At 42.8% G+C, this 20428-nt stretch overlaps 1 protein-coding gene across 1 annotated transcript in view; it reads right to left on the bottom strand.

Moving 5' to 3' along the window:
• Positions 1-20428, bottom strand: part of fbrsl1 (fibrosin-like 1) — a 253704-nt gene that overhangs the window by 172086 nt on the left and 61190 nt on the right. The window contains 1 exon segment of the mRNA XM_034541227.1: positions 8902-9126. Within this exon segment, the coding sequence (XP_034397118.1) occupies positions 8902-9126 (225 nt within the window).

The raw sequence follows: 20428 nt of genomic DNA, 5'->3' as shown, positions 1-20428 counted from the left end.
TAGCTGACCCTCGACTGTGCTGAGTGACAGTCCTGCTTCTAGGGTTTAACCAATACAGGCTTTTCAAGGCCGAAAGTATTATTTTGTACTATGGCTACAATTTTAAGAAAGTGTTCCCTGTCCTTGAAATTCTTGATAATCACTGAAACAGCCGAGACATCAATAACACATTAAACTCAAAAGAAAGTGTGACTCACCATGTTTTGCGTGATGTGATGAAAAACCGTGGCCAATTGTTTTATGAATTATTTCTGATTTTAGTAGGTGAACACACCTCAAGCTTTCACAGTTGCAGAATATGTGTCTGGCACACAGGAAGTGCAACCATTTGTTGAAGGCAATTTTGATGCAGGAAAACCTTTGTGATGAGCTTGTTTAATGAACGCATTTCGCAATAAATCTGACCTCACCTGAGCTCAAACTCTGACTCTTTTGCAGAACTCCAGACACACCAGATTTACTTTTACTGTGTTATAAACCATAATGATCCTGTAAATCATAAAGCACAAAGTGTCATAAAGTGTCTCTCCCTTCTGTCTGTTCTAGTTAAACATCTACTAGGGGCAATCCATCAGTTGCTATAGCTGCAGATTCTCAAGTAGATGCAAAGACGCAAAATGATGTAGAGGTCCCACTTTAATACATTATATAAAAAAAGAAAGTAATCACAACTTGACAGCTAGCAAAGTGCATGGAAATTATGTCCTGGCAAATGTATTACAGCAAACAATTTCCCCCTGAGTCCAAAACCGAATGACTGACTGCACTGAAAAGAATTGAATGCAAAATTAAAAATCGCTCTCAAATTATTCTTTTTACCCCCTACAGCAATATCAGAAAGCAGACATCCAGGATGTCTTTGGTACCTAGTCCAATCCCAGCATGCACTAGCTCCAACTCCAACGGAGCATGACTTTAGATCCCTGCTAATTTAATGTTGCCAGACCTAATTGTCCCCAGAGTGGTTGCTCTGAAGTAGCCCTGCTGTATCTCAATGACTATGGCTTGTTAAAGGTGATGGGACGTGTGTTTATGTGCGTGTATAGACCCACAGTACAGCAACTCGGTCAAGTACCTTACATGGCCTGACATTAATCACTGTGCACTGTCCCATGCAATATTCACCTGGCTAAGCACAGCGGGCGCTCTGGCTGTCTGGCTTTGTCATTCGCTTCCCTTTATTCCCAGTTCTATTTCGGTCTCTCTCTCTCTCTCCTTGTTGAAGGGGTTGGGAGTGTCGGGGTGATGGATCTTGAGGAGAAATCCTGAGAGGGTTTAATTTTCCTGGAGGTTGCATTTATCTAACTGACAGAGTAATTTGACCAGTCTTCCCATTGAATTCTGGTTTATTGAGATTCCTCCTGTGGGTCACATTTATCACAGCGGCATTTACATCTTGCCCTTGGATTATCAAGGGATCTCTTAGTGTGTCAATCTGATCTATGAGACACACTAGTCACAACTTGAAATGAATATCTGCTGCCTCTGCATTAACCAACTCTCCAAATATTGCTGTGCAGGGCCAGTTCAGATTGGAACCCAGTTCAACTCCAAATCGTCCACTGGGACGGGAGCAGCACAGATTAATTTATGCTGCGCTCTCTCTCCCCACCTCTATTTCAACACCGTTGGGATTGTTCCCTCATTCTTTCCCAGCCTTCCCCCGGCATCCCGGGCAAAGTCAACACCATCAGCCCCAGAGGTTTGGCTTCACAATAAATCCAGTGTGTCCAGGTCGTCTGCTGAGCAGAAATAGATTTAGGAAGCTGTAAAACACACAGAGAGGAAGGCACGTGCACCCAGACACGTATTCATGAGGGGAAATCATTTCAGGGAAGGGAGAATAAATGTATTTTGAAATTATTTTTTTTTTCAACCGAAATTCCTCAACAATTGCTTAACAAAAGCAGCTGTGTGAACTTTTAAGTGTAAACTGTTTTACAACACCTTTCATGTTTATTATGGTGATACATTACCTCTGCAAGAACAGTATGCCTGATGTCTTATCTAATTATCTGGCTTCATTATTGTCTACTGGGAAAAAGTGTTTCTCATTTATGACATTCCCATGCTACTCTGGTATATGTTTTGCAGGAGAGTCATACAATGTTCTTGTAATTCCTAATGCAGCAATTTAAGGTAATTAAGTCATACATTACTCAATTTAAACTCCTCATTTGCAGTTTTGCAGTATATTTACATTGATTGAAGCCTATTTCATTTAACAGGTGGCCTCTCACTGGAGCCATGATTCACACTGGCTTGGTTGAACTACAATAGATACACAAGGAGTTTGTGAATAGAATCTAGCAAGGTTAATGGAAGTAGTACTCTTCCTTTCATCAAACACGACTATTGTGATGCCCTGCAGCAAGGCACTAAAGTGTTTTTTCAATTAAAATGTTGACATTATGAAACACAGAAGATAACACATGTTACTTTTCTGTGGGTTTTAAGGGCCTAATATATGCACCTGTTGTCAAACTTGAAATTCAAGTAAGCTCCTTTTGAAAAAAATGCAACATGCTCAAAAGGCCGATATATGCCATAGTCATTTTCAGATTTTTAAAAAATGTCTTTCTATTGTCAGAAATTAGTAAATCAGTGTGTATTATTCTCTCAATAATCAGATACCACACTTTTGAAATGAAACTCTTCCCATTGCCATGCGTCTCTATCATATACACCGGCACATGCATGTTCCTACACGCACTGGTGCTTGATGTGGAAAAGACAAACTGTCGTTTGATCATTTATGCATGTTGATGTTACATGCAGCTCGCTAATTGATCCGTCAAGGTCTATTACAAGTCATACTCTTGCCCTCATCTCTGTCTTTCTGCTCTGCACACACATGTGCACACTCTAGCATGCGATGTGCCTGCAGACACCTCCGCAGCCTCATTATCGACTCATCTAATAATGCCCTTTGTTAAATTGCAGTGTAAACCGGAGTAACAGGAGTAAAGACCTTTTCTATCATGTTGCCACTAACAAGCTTTTCAACTCTATAATTGCATCAATGATGTCACATTTTAGGGCTGATCTCATTAAAAGTGCAACACTGGTTAGTGTTTAAGTTCCCTCAATCAGCCACAACGTTAAAAGCAGATAATCCTGAAGTGGAAAAAAGGTGCTCGCCCGAGGATAAGTGGAACACGTATTTCTTTAAATGGAGGAGAAAAAGAAAAGCTATGTGCAAAGTACATTTGAGTTACAGAAACATCTGAAACCACTTCACTTTGTGGTGATATGTGAAGTTGCCTCAATAATTCCAGCCACAGATTCTAAAGAGAATCAACAATCCTAAAGTGCAGCTTAATCCACTTGCCCAGATTGACTCAGGGTGAAAGGGTTCACCTTGATCTGCAGCTAAATGGGCTGGAAGCAGGTTAGCCGGAGAAGTTATTGTCTCCTGAGCCGAGCTGCTCGCGCTCAGGGTCGCAGCTCCCCAGATAACAACCACCCGGCCGTTATCAGTCATCCTGACCACTCGCTGCCCCGCTGCCAACGGGCAGCAGCTCTCTGGCATCTATCGCAGCTCTCAGGCTGCCCCTGAACTACGCTCCAGTGCATTGTTAATGCCCCAGCTAATCTGATCTGTCCCCAGCTGGTTCACTGCTTATAAACATACCTAGATGGGGGAAGTATTCGTGAAGCAGTGTGTCAGGACGCTTGATATCCACCTGCTGGAATGATAGTGAGGGAATAGAGTGAAGTGTCCACAGATGTTTTCCTCCCTGGCATTGTTAGTGGGGAGTGTGTGCAGCACAGGGTGAGCCACTAATGGACAGGGAAGGTGATGTGATGTGTAGCCATCAGTGTGTTGCTCGAGCGAGTCATCATTATGTGTTATTCATGACCCCCTTTTGAAGCACATTGAAGGTCAAAACCATGTACCGTAGGTGCTTCTTGCAAGCTGCTTTTCTAGCATCTTACAGCAGGGAATGCAGGTGAATTGGTTTATGCTCAAAATAAATACAGGGGCAGCATTTCATTTCTACTACTGTGTCCATACAATATAAATTCAGAGTCATCACTTATTATTATAAATAAATTACATTTAACCAACAGCAGGGGGACAACACCCAAAATCCGACCAAACTGCTGTCTGATAATCTTCCTGTGTGGCGTCGGCCTCTAGTTCACGATAGCCATCTGTGTATTTGTGCCACTAAGAGGAGGCTGTAAGGTACATTTACAGTTTGATAGTTTGTTTATTGGGTTTGGGCCTGCCGAGACGGGGGAACAACTCGTGGAGGAGAGCAGGCGGCGACTCTGAGGGATGGACTTTCAGTTGAGCCGTTGGGTCTAACCAGTGACATTAGAGAGTCAGGGCGGTCCATCAGGGATCAGACCCCCGGCACTGAGGTTTGCACCACTGGCTCAATTTGTGCTAACTGCAACCGGAAGGTCCATCTATCTCACAAACTACTTGCTCTACTCCTGGCAATATAGTCTTTAGTTTTTAGAGTTTGTGTTCAAATAAACTTCTGTCCAGATGTTACACATTGCACCTTTAAGGGCCTATTGAGCCATTCACCTTATTTCAGTGGTGATGCTCCTTGCAAAAAAATACATTGAAAGAGATTTTGATTCCTTATTGGCACATGTAAATAACTGGTACAAATTGTTTGATCCAATTCAAACAATATCAGTACTGCCCTTCAAAAACATCTCCGAACAGCATGTGTGACTGCTGGATAAAGTGGCTCTTCACACTCTTACTCTCTCACACACACGCACACACACACACACACACACAATGCTTGACCATTCCTGAGGTCCTGGGGAGTCTTGTAATTAGATCAAGTGCCTCCTCCTGGGCAACACATCACGGCGCCTGTGGATCTTAGTGCGTGACATTTCCTCGGAACACCTCTGACTTGTGAGACAGAAAAGAAATATGGATGGAGAAAACCAAGTTGGACACTAAGAGGGCAACCTGAAGGACAAAGTAGTAACGCTCCAAGTGCAGCTGATCATTGCGGTGGAGCATCCTAAAAGTATACGTCCCCATCAGTGTATTCCATCAATTTCATCTGCCATAAACGGCTGTTTTAAAGCTCAGACGGCTGCTCTGTGGGGCCCTTTCCCCACAGTTACAACAGGCGTGTTTGTTTATGCGCGCACATCCATCTGTTTCCTGTTTATTGGATGAAATGATCGACAGTTTGTCCTCTTGGATGTAAGTAAGCGTAAATGTTTACATGGGATTGTTAAATGAATTGTCAGCAAAGAGAGCCGTGAACACTGCGCCACACAGCAGAGTCCGGCGGCGCTGTTGCCAAGGATGTTTTCTGCGGCAGATGACATCCACAAAGGGCTCCTCATGGAAGCGAGTGTGTTTAATATGGGATTCCATCCATCAAAGACACTTATAGTGCATGAAAACATCACAGGCGTTGAGGATAGAGTAAGAATAGATTACTATTTATGACTTGCTTTGTCATTCTCTCCTAAGCTAGTATACTGCAAGCACTTCAAAAATGAAAAGAAGCTTCAGAGTCAAACTTTTACTGCTGCTCTGGAAATCAGGCTAACACTTTTTGATATGCACTTGACCCCAAAAGATTGGACTCAGAAACAATTAATCAACACCTGATAAATAAATTGCCCGCATTTATGAGTATATATTTGAGAATTAAATCAATCAGATTCTTCATACTCTTCCAGAGTATCCGTAAGCCACTCAGCAGATGTTGAGTTGGTTGTGATGCACCTTTACTTGCAACACATTCTTATTTAGCAACCATGGATACCACGTCTTTATAATAAATCATATCACACAGGTGTGATCTTAAGAAACAGGCCTGATCAAACACCACTGATACTTCTCCCTGAAGCAGAGGGCATCAATGCATGATTAAAGATGGGTTAGTTACTCAGACAGTGATACAGACACACATTGCTTGAGCTAGACACTGAGATTTAAGCAAGCAATTGAAAAAAGGTTTTGCTTCAAGGAAGAACAAGCAACACGGCAAATATATAAATAGATCTTTACTTACCCATTATATATTCCAGGGACAAAAGAAATCTCACTGCTGATTGTAGAAACATAGCTGTATTTTTCTCTACGATATTAATCTCCTTGGGAGTATGTGTAGTACATCTTCAAATTAATGTAATGTAAAATATTAAATTCAACACAGCTGAAGTTACAAGGTTTTCACATGACTGCAGCAGTTTGGAGATATTATGGAGTTATTATCTGAACTAGAATATAAATCTGGTTCAGTAATTGCAGGCTATTGCACTTAAACTGTGGATAAGAGCATCCGCTAAACACATAATCGTTCACTGTCTCTTAGCAAACTAAATATCACAGCCAAACTCATTTTCAGCCATGTTAACTTCCTTAGGAAATCTTATCTAAGAGAGATATTTTTATCTGTGGAGGAGGCCTCTGGTCTACACAGCCTCATTATTTAGTTTGGCTTCCTGACTACATTTCCCCTCTTATCCTCAGCAGCACGATGGTGGAGCTTGGCCTCAGACAGGAGCATGAAAAAACATCCGCCCATTTAAACAAACTGTTAACACATCGATGGGCTATCTCGCTGGGACAGACTGGGAGACTACGGGCTCGGCAGTGTGCTTGAAGCCTGGGACGTTGGAAGCCCTCTATCCGCACCCGCCAATAGAAAACCACTTCTGCTGTCATGAAGGAACACAGGAATGGGAAGCAAGATAAATAAATCCACCTGAAGGCAGCATACCAGCAATGTGTTTATGAAACCATGTTTGGAAGCATCAGGGCTCATCAGTGTCTCAAGGTCACAAACAGTCTGTCGTGCTTCACTGAGGTTTCCAAGGCCATCTGACTGATTCCCTATATTTCCTTCCCAATGATTGAGTCCTCGCTTGTCTGTTTTCCTCCTTTGCTTCAGTAGGTGATTTACAGAAAACACTACAATCCTAAAAGAGAACAAAACTCCCGCAGTGCAGGTTGTAGTGCTGCTGTTGTGTGGCCTCAACCCGGTAATAGCTGATCATTATGTTGCACTGCAGTGTCATTGCTGAGCCAATGGTGCAATCATCAACAAGCAGATACATGTACGCAAATAGTCCCGTGCGAGCCGTCCACCTGGTATCAACAGGTGATCACGTGATCACAGTTCATAACTGAAGGCTTTCATTAAGCACAAAGTAAGGAGCATGTCCGTCTGTGGTTGTTCGTTGCACATCTTGAGAACCGGTGATCCAATCTACTTCTCACTTGGCGGGGGGGGGGTGTTGCTGTTTGTTGGACCAAAACTAATTTGGTGCCGTATCTTATTGCATTATTAATAATAAACTCCAGCATGTGGACAGAGAGCGGCTCATTGAATGCAGTTCACTTTGGCTGCTGATGCTGGATATGCTAACACTACATAAACACTAGATAACGACACTAGCAAACTTTTAATTATTTCCCCGGGAGTCAACGATCACGAGCGGAAACATTTTGGGAGGTTTTGTGCCAACTTAAAACTTTACCGCCAGGAAAATACGTCCACTTGATAAATCCATTCTCTACTCGACAACCGTGGTGGTTATGTCAATAATAACGTTACCACCAACAAAATACCTCTGCTCATAAAATCCATGCTCTACTCTATAACTTTATAATATGCAATGTAACCAGTAACAGTTCTCTGTCAAGTAAAGTTGTAGTGAAGTGCTTTGAGGGGGTCTTTTGTAACTTATTTCAGGGAACAATGAGAAGAATAGTCATTCAAAATAATTCAATATTTTTCATATCACCATATCTATGACTGTTTTGGGCCCTTTTAGTTCAAGGCCCCAGGCCCAGGTGGTGGCCTTCTTTGGTAAACAGTGATCTGACCATGATTTGGTTGAGTGATGTCACGGCGGGTTAATTGCTGAGGACCAAAGAAAGCTCTGTGTTGTGTGTGAACGTGTTGTCTGAGCCGTTCTCAACAAGCATTTTTAATAAGCACCGCACTAGTCACTACAGATGTAGAGCGAAAATTCACACACGTTCAAATAGAGTAACCCCAAAAGAAAAAAAACGTTAGACAGCAGCGAGCAGAAGGAAGTGCTCAATGTCACCCCCGACCACAATGTGAGAAACATGATCACTAACTACTGAAGGCTGCTGCTGACAAAAAGGATTCTGGAAATAATCTGGACTTCCTAAGGGGGCAACGCTAGTTAGTAGCTTCTAGTTCAAAAACAATGAACATTGAGTATGAAAAAAATACATTTTCAAAATGACTGAAATGAATTGTAGAACATTATTTTCTCAAGTGTTGAAAACTGAGAAGGGGTTTGAGGGTGAACTGATAGATGGGACTGACGTGTCTCATGTGAAAGTTTAGTCATCTCTAGACAACCTCAGCACCGTGGAACGAAGTCCCTGCTGACAGAAGAATAAGTAAAGTCACATGTGACATGAGCAGAAGGCTCTGTACACATTGTTCACCTCTTCCTGACATCTCCCTGTCGAGCTTGTTCTGCTTAAAAGTGAATGTGGACCAGCTGTTAGATGAATAGAAAGTATATATCTGTCCTGTTCTTATTAAAAGAACAATTATGGAAAAACAGCACTGACCAATCACAATAAAGCAGTCAGATGCTACTGAAGCAGCTGACTTGCTCATCTCTCTTCATGGAAAAAACAGTCATACAATACAGATGCCCGATATACTACAAATGTTGCTGGAGTTGTGACCTCTACAGAACTTTTCCCTTCTCCGTGCACCTTGGAAGTGGGTGAAGTCGTGCCAGAAGATCCAACTCAAGCTTCATGGCAGAAGCCAGCACATCAGACATTTCTTTCATTTGTCAGCAAGATATCCCCAAACCAACGGTCCCTTTTGTACCTTAGGTTGACCTACTGTCAAGTGAGAATTTCCTAAATTAAAAAAAGTCTATAGGGTCAGACCCACTCACCATTTTGTTCCTCTTGGAGTAAGTCTTCTTCAGCAGCCTCTCTGTCATTCTCTCCTGCTCCCGCTGGGCGTGATGAAGGAAGCCATTCTCCAGGGCATCCACCACTGGCTGGACGTTCTCCTCTTCCCCCCCCACCTCCTCATCCTCCTTTTTCTGCCGCTTTGCCACCTTTTTCTCCTTCCACCGCTCCTTCTTCTCCTGTGTCTTCACAACTCCGGTCTTCTTCTGCAGAGAGAAGATGAAAGCGAATTAGATAAAGAGATAGACATATACTTTATTCATACCCAGGGGGAAATTTGTTAAATGAGAATGTGTGAAAAGATATATATGGATGTAGTGGTTGATCCGTCCATATATGATCTTAATGTTGTGCATCTGTGTGATTTTTGTAAACAGTGATTAGAGGATTCTATACAACCTTTTGCACACAGCCCTTACTTTTCATTGTTAAAAAGCCACATTTGACCTTTCACAGTCATTATGCACTCAGACGCAGTGACAGAGATAACAATCAATACCACACTGAAAAAAAAGAGATTTACTGTCTGCATTGCCTCAAGTATTTCCTTGAAAACCTTTAAATCTTAGTCCACTAGGTGACAGACAACAAGTCTATAAAATAAACGACACTTCACAACACCGCCTTTGAACAAGAACCAAGCAGGCAGATATCTTGATGGATAGACAGAGGGGCGGGAGATGAATGTGTGAAAGAAGTGGAGGTAGGGTGTGCCGCAGCTGGCAAACAGTCAAGCACGCAGTCAAGCACGCAGTCCCTTTCACTGCTGGCTTATACAAAGCAACACTCAAGCATAGAGCAGTGAGGTTCTCTCTCTCTCTCTCTCTCTCTCTTAAGTCATCTTTAATCCTGTCAACAGCAGAACAATGCTTTACTGGAGTCCATAATCACTTTATGGCTCATATATAATGAGCTTATGATATGAAGAGCTGCTTTAACACACAGTGGAGAAAATACAGTCAGTCTACACTTACACTATGACCAAGCAATTTCCCCCTTCAACTAATCATCCCTCATGCTTCGGTTACTGCCTGTATGGAATTGGTGTTTGTGTATTGGAATCCAAACATCATTTGTAACGGCCTGGTATCTTACTCAGCGTTTTTCCTTTGCCCCCTCCCCCAGTCACCTCCTGGTATTTCACAGAGAGAGAACATTGCATCATGCTGTGTATGTCCTACAAATACTAGTGGCTGGTGTTCACTTCATTTCAGATGAGTCTGGCATTACTTGTCAGTGTAGTGCAGAAAAAAACAAATATTTAACACCAAGAGAGCATGTTAGCGTTCTACAAGTGCCCATAATTCCCGGTGCTACGACGCACCATGTGGCCTTGTGCAGTGTTCCTGTCATATTGGAGTTACAATGATCAAGTTTCTCACTTGAAAAGGCCGTTATCTACTCTGGTGAATGGTCAGCCATTGTTAATCTATGAGCAGAGTTTAGACACCGAATCTAGCTGCTGCGCTAAAAGCGTGTATCATTTGCCAGAACATAACCACACCACATCAAAAATCGTGCCACGACCTTGGCAAGAAAATGATATCGGTATTTTACTACTAAGAATAGCGGCTAACATTGGTGATTTCTATTTTGTCAATGTTTAAAATACGACTGGGAGCCAAGGCCGTTAGCTCTAGATGCCCTGGAAGTGTGGACAAGTTTAAGGACATGGCTAACGTGGTCAGGAGGCACACATTGATGCAAATGCACATCTGCCAGCCAGTGGAAAACACTGCTGCCAGCCAACCAGGCGGCCTGCTTGTGCGTCTCGTGATTGAATTGCATCCTCCTCCTGGGCTTCTGCTGCCTATTATTACTAGATCTCATTAGGTTCGAGTGGAGCTGGTGCCTGCCTGCTGCTGGGTAAAGTCTGTCGTAGGAGATCACTGCATGTGTGAACGGCAGAGGACGACACACCGCTGCATGGAGCTGCATGGAGCCGCATGGAGCCGCATGAAGTCGCATGGAGCTGCATGGAGCCGCATGGAGTTCAATGCCTCGGGCTGCTAGTTCACGTTCCAACATCTGTTCACAGCCAGCAGCACCCGGCCACACTGCAGTCAACTTAGCGGTGCATATGAGTAATCAAATGATTGACTTATATGATGATGATAACCCCTAATGAATGGCATCTTCCATGACAAAAAGGTGTTCATGTGTCAGGAAGTAGAAAAAAATAAAAAATAAAGGTTTGCATGAACAAAAGCAATTTAAGTGCAGGCAAAATGTATCTGAAATTAAATTGGTCAGCGCAACGATCCTTCAACAGCGAACACATCGTTACAATATTCTAGTCCATGAGTCTTTGCATTATTTATCGTGTGCTACATTGAACATGTTTGTAGCTGAATTGTTTATTTTCTTACTTGCTGGTACAAGTCCCCCCCTCCTCTGAGAATGTGTTTGCAGAAACATTAAGTGTTTCTAGTCTCTCTAGAGGAAAGAAAGAACTGTGACACTTTGTAAGACTGCGTCTTAATCTAGAATTTTAAGAGTTTAAGATTCAAGATTGACCACTGCATGAAGCTCAGAATAGTGACAATGTAGCCCATAATGGCAACAATGAAAAGCAGGGTCTTCTGTGAGGCTGTCACAAAAGGTTGCCAGGCTGACCCAGCTCACGGGCCGACACCCCTTTGACAGAAGGATTTAATGACATCACACTGACTTCGCACAGCAGCTCAAAGCTCTTCTCACAGCACAAGGCAACACATTAATTTCTCATGAGGGACCAGCCAGTATTAGCAGGCCACTTGACATTAAATTCATTACCTGGAGGGCCAGCTTTAAGAGCTGTTACGGGGACAAAGCGGCTGCAGCCTGACAAGAAAGGATGTGGAGACCAGGTGTTCGCAGTATGGAGGTCCATCAATACACATCCGGGCAGTGTCTCCTTAGTTATTAAAAGAAACATGTCTTTGTGAACCAACCAGCAGTGAGTGCTGTGATCAATTAGGCATCAACTTGCAGAAATGTGGACTTTCATTAGCGTTCTAGAGGAAGTCGCCGTGGTAATTATCTACTTCATTCATCCCGATAGAAAACAGCAATACACAAGGACGACGCGGATCATTGGACAGTTTGACACGTTTATCTTTAGACAGTGTGCAAGATAAAGCCTGAATGCATCTGCTATTGTCATACATTTATTGTCTAGTACAATTCAGTGATTTGATTGTAACCTTTAAGTACAGTTATAACGTGAACCATCGTTTCACATCTTTTTTTATCAACTAATGCTGTCTGGTGGTGATTCTTAAATCTCTAAAAAGCTTCAATATGGGCCAGTATAAGCTCATTACCTCATTTCAGGACAACTCATCTTATCTTAGACAACAACATGAGAAGCCATCCCTTCAGCACATATTATGATATGTATATATCTTTGCTTTTCTTCTATGACCCCGTGGTTACATGTCAAGCACAACACTGGTGGTGTGCACATTTCAGACCAGTCTCATGTCTGTTGTGTTCTATCAGTAATAAACAGATTTCAATTGTCTATCTGTGTCATTTCCATTTATTCACAGGCAACGCCTCCAACAATAGAACTATAATAGCTGCAGGAGAAGAAGGGGAATCCATCACTGTTTCCCTGCCAGAAACGGCTTAGTTGTGATATAATATCCATATGCCAAAGGCCCGAGGTGGGTTTTTTCCTTTATAAAATGGTTATTAAATTATTTCTACACATAATGGAGCAGCCTTATCACACTCTGTATTATTAACCCATTTACAAATGAAAAGAGCAAAACACTGATGCACATAATTGCAAAGTAAATGCTTTGTAGTCGGTGTGAATGCCATATATGTAGTTTTGTTACATTCATTCAGGTTTTTTGTAAATTGTAAATGCCTGATGTTAGCTCTTAACCCACAATGCCACTGCAACCTGCATGATAAAAAAAAATACAGAACTTTCGACTTGATTTGGTCAGGTTCCTCTTTTATGTTGCAAATATTTCTTCAGTCGGACAAAGTGGCGAGAGTGGTGAATCATCCTCATTTCACCCAGTTCAGCCCGGGGCGGACATGTGACAGTGACCAAACAGTGGAGAAGAAGTGGCTTAAGATTCGATGAGCTGGGGGGGAAGTGACGGTGAGAGAGAGAGAGAGAGAGAGAGAGGGGAGAGGAGAGGAGAGGAGGATGGACAGAAAAACAGACGCAGATAAGTGAGTGGAGGTGAGGGGGGGGAGGTGGGGGGGGAGCTCAGCCTGGAACCGGAGAGACCGCTCGACTGGTTTGACCCAACCACGTTTCCCTGGCAACAGTATGGGAGAGCTGTGTTGCTGTTCTAGGCTGCATGGGGACTGGGGCATGAGTGTGCATGTGTGTCTGTGGGTATGCGTGCATAAAAAGGAAACACAGGTTTCCTTGCCCGCCAACAATGAAGTGCACGGCTTTACGTGCTCACGCTCGGGCCTTGAGATCCACCGCGGAAGCACATTCTGCTCCCAAAGGATGGTTTATGCATTCTGCACAGAGGAATGTCAGCAACACTAAAGTACGGGGGCCTCCGTGCGGCATGCATAAACCAGAAGGCAAAGGAGGCTCACAGATGGAGCCTGGACCGCAGAAAGGAATTGACGACGGTGATGTCTAACGCACATCACCACGCTTTCTCCATGGCACTCTCTTCTTTCTGAGGCCAGTAATTATTTAGACACAAAGGGCTCTGCAGGGAACACCTCCCTCAACATTAAGCAGTGCCACAAAGAGATAACAGGTCGCCCTCTTGAACCTTCATCCCTTTACTACGACTGTAGTGGATCCCGTTTCATTTCCCATATGATATGAAAGCTACAGAGTCATTTGTCACACCACCTCAGTCGTGTTTAGCTCCTTTTAAGCTGGCTGATGTTCGGGTCGTGCTGATGTATTGCTCTGTTGTTGGACTGATTCTGAACGCATTACTGCAGCTCTCGGCATGTCAGATAAATCACTCCGTCTCGTCATGATTTAGTCTGGATTGATTTAATCATGCAGCTTTTGTCATCCTGTGCATTTGAATCTCCGCCGAGACAGCAGGGCACACAGCGTCCCCCCCAATGCTGCCGTCAGCGACATCAAACACACCTTTGATTTACAGCGAGCACAAACTCATTTGCCCCGGCCTCCCTGTTTCTCTCAAAGCTTACAATCAGAAGATTATTGCCTCAAGGAAAGAAGAGAGGGTGCATTGTGTGCCAGGAGGCGTTATCGGGCTGTAAACAAGAGGAAGCACACACTTCTACACTGATCAATGTTGCATCATTTGCTAGCGCACTAATTAAATGAACCGCATCCTTTTCACCTTTTGTTAAACTACGTGGTGTATTGTTCCCGTTCATTTGACATCACGTGTGAAAGGCTGAATCCTTTGTGTAGTGTAAGCTACTTCTTTGGCAGTGTTTCTGTGTGCAGCGTGTTGTGGGAATGAGCAGGAGACACGAGGTGTTAATCCCTGGCAGGTCAGCGTGCTGCTTTACTCGTCCAGCTAACAGGAGCCAACCTATCTCCTCCCTCACTCGGTCACTTCCCTCCTCTTTCTGCTGCACGCGCCGTTGTTCACGGCGTCGCCACGCTCGCTTTCGATGTTTTGCAGCAGAGAACAGAAAGCTGCATTTTTAATTGTGTGGGAATAACTGTCAAGATGATTTGTGGGTAAACGCATCAACTGCTACATGCTATTTGCTGTAGACTTTGGTCATTCTCGTATGAAAAGAGCTAAACACTTCTGTGCTTAGTGACATTTGAGTTCATGTTTTACTCTAAACATTGCTGTCAATAAAGGGCCGTCCGCCTGAAGCCCTTCTCAAGGTGTTTTGAATGGATGAAGCTCATGTACACGCAAATACAGAAAGCATAAAAGACAAATGTAGCAATAAGTTAAGATAATCCTTTATTAGTCCCGCAGTGGGGACATTTACAGGATTACAGCAGCAAAAGGGGTAAAGTGCTAATTAATAGAACATTTTAGAAAATTCTGATCTATATTCCAGTCCCTGAAAAGACACTTAAAATAAAAAAGTATGTATACTGTGTAATCAGTGATCTGCCACCTTCAAACGATAATAATTGTATATGGCATATCCCAGTACTTATACACCTCATACCTTATACAGCATTGAGTCTAATATCTGCCCTATACCTGCTTCATTTACAATATGTTATCTGCTACAACAAAGATTAAGTTCTGCCACACCTTGTCTCACTCAGTCATACCTGACATGAAGGCTCAAACCGGCCTCCTTACGGACACAGCTACAGGTGAGAAAGCTCTTGCTTCTTAGTCTGTGGCAGCTGGCAGCTGAAAAGAGGCTATTGTAATATCCAGCTATTATCATGTGAGATATCAACTGAAATCACCTGCACTCAAAATTGGAAAATGATTTGGATCTCTTGAATAGTTTTGTAGCCTGTTAGGAGGTTTTCCAATAGCTGTTGTCCTGGAGGTTTTCTCATGACTTGCATACATGTCTAAAACAATCTATGTAGAGCTGAGTATGCTGTTGTCTACATGCACACAGCTGGCTCAAGTATAGCACCGCATATTGCAGTCTGTGTAAGTGTGCACGTGTGCTGTTAAGTAAATGTTGCGATGAGTGTGTTTGTGTGGCAACATCTGCGAGGGCTAAATTAGCTCCAAGACCGGCGGATGCTGAGGGGAGAAGAATGGGGGGAATGCCGGCTGGTGCAGCGAAACAATAAACACCACCTTTTTACGTTTGTTTAACAGCTCGGACCAACTCGAGCAAAGGGACACACATTCCACATGTCAGGAATACAAGACACACACGAGGCAAGACAACGCAGGACACAAGGAGTCGGGTCAGGATTCAGTGTGTGTTCTACAGGCTGTGGGTAAAGTACACGTCGTATCAAATGCAAACGTTGTGTCTCCAGGCTTACACTATATATTGTAACGATGCATTTTTCCTTTCACTGTACTTGCAGTACTAATAGGAGAGTACAAGTCAACATTACGTATTACCTCTATAATAACTAGCCAATAAAAATACTAAAACTATTCACTTTGACTACTAATGTAGTGTAACTTGCGTACGTTGATTTACCACTGCCCAGACGTAGATGTCAAGCAACAGTCAGTGTTGCATGTCAGTGTTTTCTTGCTGGACACAGTCATTTCGTTTGTCTTTTGTGCTTCTGAGGAAACATTTGTTTGGCTGAATCAGAAAGAAAATGTAAACCTGACGACCACTTCTGTGGTGTTAACATTGCATGAGCCAAGACTCGAGGGTTTTTTCCGCTCTGCATCAGCTGACGTGTCCGCTGAGTTGGCCGCCCCCGATTGAGCCGTTTATTTCAGCTGTCAAAGTCATTTGCTCACTTTCTACTGCTGATCACTTTGCTGCTGCAGCTGATGCATGTCCCTGTGTTTCTTGATTGTGCTCTCAGTATGTCAGTTCAGTAGCTTGCATTTAGTTTGAATGAAACTTTGAATGACAAATAGGTTTTCCGTTTGCGAGTCAGACTGAATAGGGCCTTTGCAAAAGCTGGATCTGATGCAAAAGCCAGACACATGTTTACAACATAATCAGTTGTAACAACGACATCCACTAGTACATATGGGGATTGTACAGAGATGTCTGATTCTTGAGGTTTAGAGTGAATATCACATGCCACCAGATATCACAGGTCTCACCTCCCGCAGGTTCTTCGCGAGACTATTAAGTCGATTGTCTGACAGGAAAGAGGCTTTCTACGGAGGCCACTATGTCCTGTGAACCTGTCACCTCTTGTCACAGGAGGCGCCCTGCTTGCTGCTGCTCCGCCCACACACGGCAGCCCAAAATACAGCCGGGTGTCATTCCACAGACTTTTCTCTTCCACTCTCCAGAGAAAAGAAGTGTTGCCTCGGCAACAGCTTTACCCATTGGTGGAGCAGAATAACCAAATACACTCCCATACATGTGCATGTCGGTCTCACACTGTCAACAAATCAGCTCAATATGTTTGCGTAGCGATGTTTGGGAATTCTTTTCATAAGTAAAACTTCTCAGAAACACACTAGGGACGTCAATGGCAAGCTTCTTCAGCAACAGTTAAAGACAAGCTTGTTAAAACTAATAGACACTATTATCTGTCTGACTCTGCATTGCTCACAGTTTGACAGGCAAAGCCATATCTAAACAAAAAATACAAAAACAAGTTTCCTTCCCACTGCTGACTAACTCAAAAGATGGCAGAAGTGTTTTGACACAAGCCAAATGTCTGAGTGGACCCGGTTGCCATCTGATCTGGTCTGAGGAGTCTGCTTTGTTCCCACAGCAGGAGGCAGACAGATCAGAGGAATCCCAGTCAGAGGCAACTGACAGGGAAGGAGAAACCTCAGATCTGCCTGCAGAATAATATCACTGCAGTCAAAACCTTTCTCATGAAGTAATATCCTTTTATCAACACAACAACCACATGTTTTCTTTAAACTCTCTTCAAAGTCTGATAGTGACAAACGTTTCTAAACCTATTCACCGATGTGCAGACTTGAAGATTTAGGTAAAAACATGACAATCGCTCAAATTCAAGTTTTACAACTCGGGTCAAAGAACTACTTCTGCCCTCCAGGAATAGTGTGAAAATCTGAAAAGATGTGCGACTGGTATAACTAATCAAATGAACACCATGCAAAACCTTCCAGCGCTCCCACCCGAGCCATTATGAAACGTGTACTTCAAATGTCATGGCTGTAGGTTGAAGGCGAGTGACCAGGAGACAGGTATATTCACGCATTCTTCATTGTCTCAGTAAACAATGGCAAGCATTTCCAAAGCAAGAGAGACTTGATTCTCAAAAGTTTGTATTTCTGTGTATGCAAATGTACTCAAGAGGCCTTCGACATAGCGGCATAAACGGAGCGAGAGAAGAGTTATTATGGATTAACATTAAATGGGGGCCCAGAAACACGACTCCAAATGAGTTAATGTTGGATGAGTAAAAAGCAACTGTTTGCCAACAAGTTCACCACATTAACTCAAAAAGTCATGATTTTTCAGTGGAGTGTTCATTTTGTTTTTTCATTGTGGGGAAAGCACAGATGTTTCTAATAACAATAACAATCGCTCACAGACAGAGCAGAGCTCCAGCATGGACAATACCAGGACCCTGAAACAAATCTATCACCAATTATATTATTCACACCTGTGCTATTGTCTGGGAACTTAAATTCAACATAATGATTTGTCTTGTGAAATGATCAACCTATTTTAAACAGACAGCAGCAGTTGCCTTGTTTTACTGTAAAGTTAAAATATCTGACATCAAGAAAACCTAGGAAAAAAAACGCTTTAACAACTTAACATAAATGAATTTAACATAGCTATTAATTTGCTGTTATATTTCGCTGATTTGATCACTGACTAACTTAAATAGGTAAGCTATCTCTGCTTTACTAGAAACCACAGTAAAGATACGAGTGGTGGTTGATGAGCATCACCGGTATGAAAGCACCACTTCAAATGCTCAAACGCTATTCAGTGGGAGTTTCTGAGAACTACTGCAGAAGTACCTTTAAAAATGAGCCAGCACAAGGTCCTCTCTTGAAAATCACCATAAAACCCTGAGGGAATAGATCTATTATTTTACTCCCAAAGAAACCAGTCCATTTACAAACACTGTACGTTTTCTTTTCTTTTTTTAAAGAGACCAACTTGTCTGCGGCACACAATGATGCAACTGAAATCTCTCTCTGGTCAAAGTAAGTGGGGTCAAATATATTCTTAGTGAGGTGCCTAGAGTTTTAAACCCTCGCCTCGCTACAATAAATATTGAGTTGTTTATTCGTCATTATCCCCCTGTTGTGTCCTTTAAAGTAATTATCATTTCCCTCCGAAACTCCCATATAAAATAAAGCACAACCTGTCATCTGAATGGATGCTAAATGCTTGAATATTCAGACTAGAGTAATCTTAGTGATTTTGTTTGACAGGGAGGAAAACGAGCTGCCACAGAGAGAATGAGGCATCGTGTCGGAGGCAACAAAAACAAGCTCTCCTGTTGGAGCTAAAAGCCACCCCAGAGGGCTCCTGGAATACTGAGTCAGCCCTGAACTGTTTGCTAAATGAATGAGTCTGACACGCTGTTTGCATATGTACTCACAAACACAAACAAACATATGCATGTGTGGTTTTGAAAAAAAACGCCTTCAGTGTGTGCGCGCTTCCATAAGGAAAGCCTTTGTTTTGTTATTTAAAATCATGCAACTGTCCACATGGTGTATAGACACACGTAAACACACACACACACACACACACACACACACACACACACACACACACACACATCACTACTGTATGATTTCTCTATTAGCTCAGCAGTTCCCTTACTGGCGTTTCCTTTCTGTCTTGCATAATCATCATATTTTCCTTTGAAACACACTGATCGTGCATTTGTGCATTCCACTTCAATCCCCCTCTCACTACACACACGCGAACACACACACACAGTGCAGCAGCCTCGTTCTTTCCCCATACAATACACACTGTGGGAAGGCACTCAAATACACCCGTACAATGAAGCGCTCTCTGGCCCTTGTCACACATACAGGTCCACGCAGACTCTCTCTGACACCTCTACCTTTCCCTTCCTCAACTGTCAGTCTGACTTCCTCCTCCTCCTCCTCCTCCTCCTCCTCCTCCTCCTCCTCCTCTCGACTGCTTCGGGTGGTCAACCTTGCCACCCGTCCTCGGTGTGTTTGTGTGTCATGTAACTGCAGACAAAGACCACGCTCTTGTTCATTTGTCAAAGAACAGTTGGAGGCATGAAGCAGAGCCGAACGACTTCAGGATAATATGGAATTGTGATTTGTATGACCATAATTGTCGTAGTGAAATACAATGCAATATATTATTTATAAATGTAACTTAATTGAATTGTATCAATAATATGCATTCTATTAACTTGGATATTTACAATAATAAGATAAAATGATTCAGTAGCTGGTTGTTAACGTCCCCCCAAAGTTATCTACCTTTTTTTGGTAACGTTTAATAGCTTCTGTCACATTCAGCTAACATTTACGGAGATATAACATTAGTGGTATAGTTGACAGACAACATTAGCGACTAGCTGGCTAGCATCTTGGAGCATTTAGAAGCTCAAGAGCCTGGAAACCGAAGAGCTCATAAGAGAGTAAGTGACTTATATTCACCAGAAAAACGAGTCCTAATGGACGCCAACTTCTCCCCGTGTCTGCTAAATGTGTAGAAAGACACCGTTTACTAAACATATATCAATGCTGTGTTTACGGCCAAAAAGTTACTATTGCTGCATTGTAGTGGTTGACATAAAACATATGTGATGTGTGTAAAAGTTGAACTTGTAAATTAATGATGACTTCTCCCTAGCCACCAGCTGTTGGTAATTTGCTCACTAATGACAACTAACGAGCGAGTGGTTAACTGACTGTCTCAGGATGACATCATGCAATCAACTAATGCTTGTTATGTAAAGTAAGACGCACCACTCTGTTGGTCTTTTGAAAACACCTCTCAATGAAACCATCTTTG

Source organism: Cyclopterus lumpus, chromosome 9 (assembly GCF_009769545.1).
Source record: "Cyclopterus lumpus isolate fCycLum1 chromosome 9, fCycLum1.pri, whole genome shotgun sequence".
Lineage (NCBI taxonomy): Eukaryota > Metazoa > Chordata > Actinopteri > Perciformes > Cyclopteridae > Cyclopterus > Cyclopterus lumpus.
This window is presented reverse-complemented; position numbering and strand designations above follow the sequence as displayed.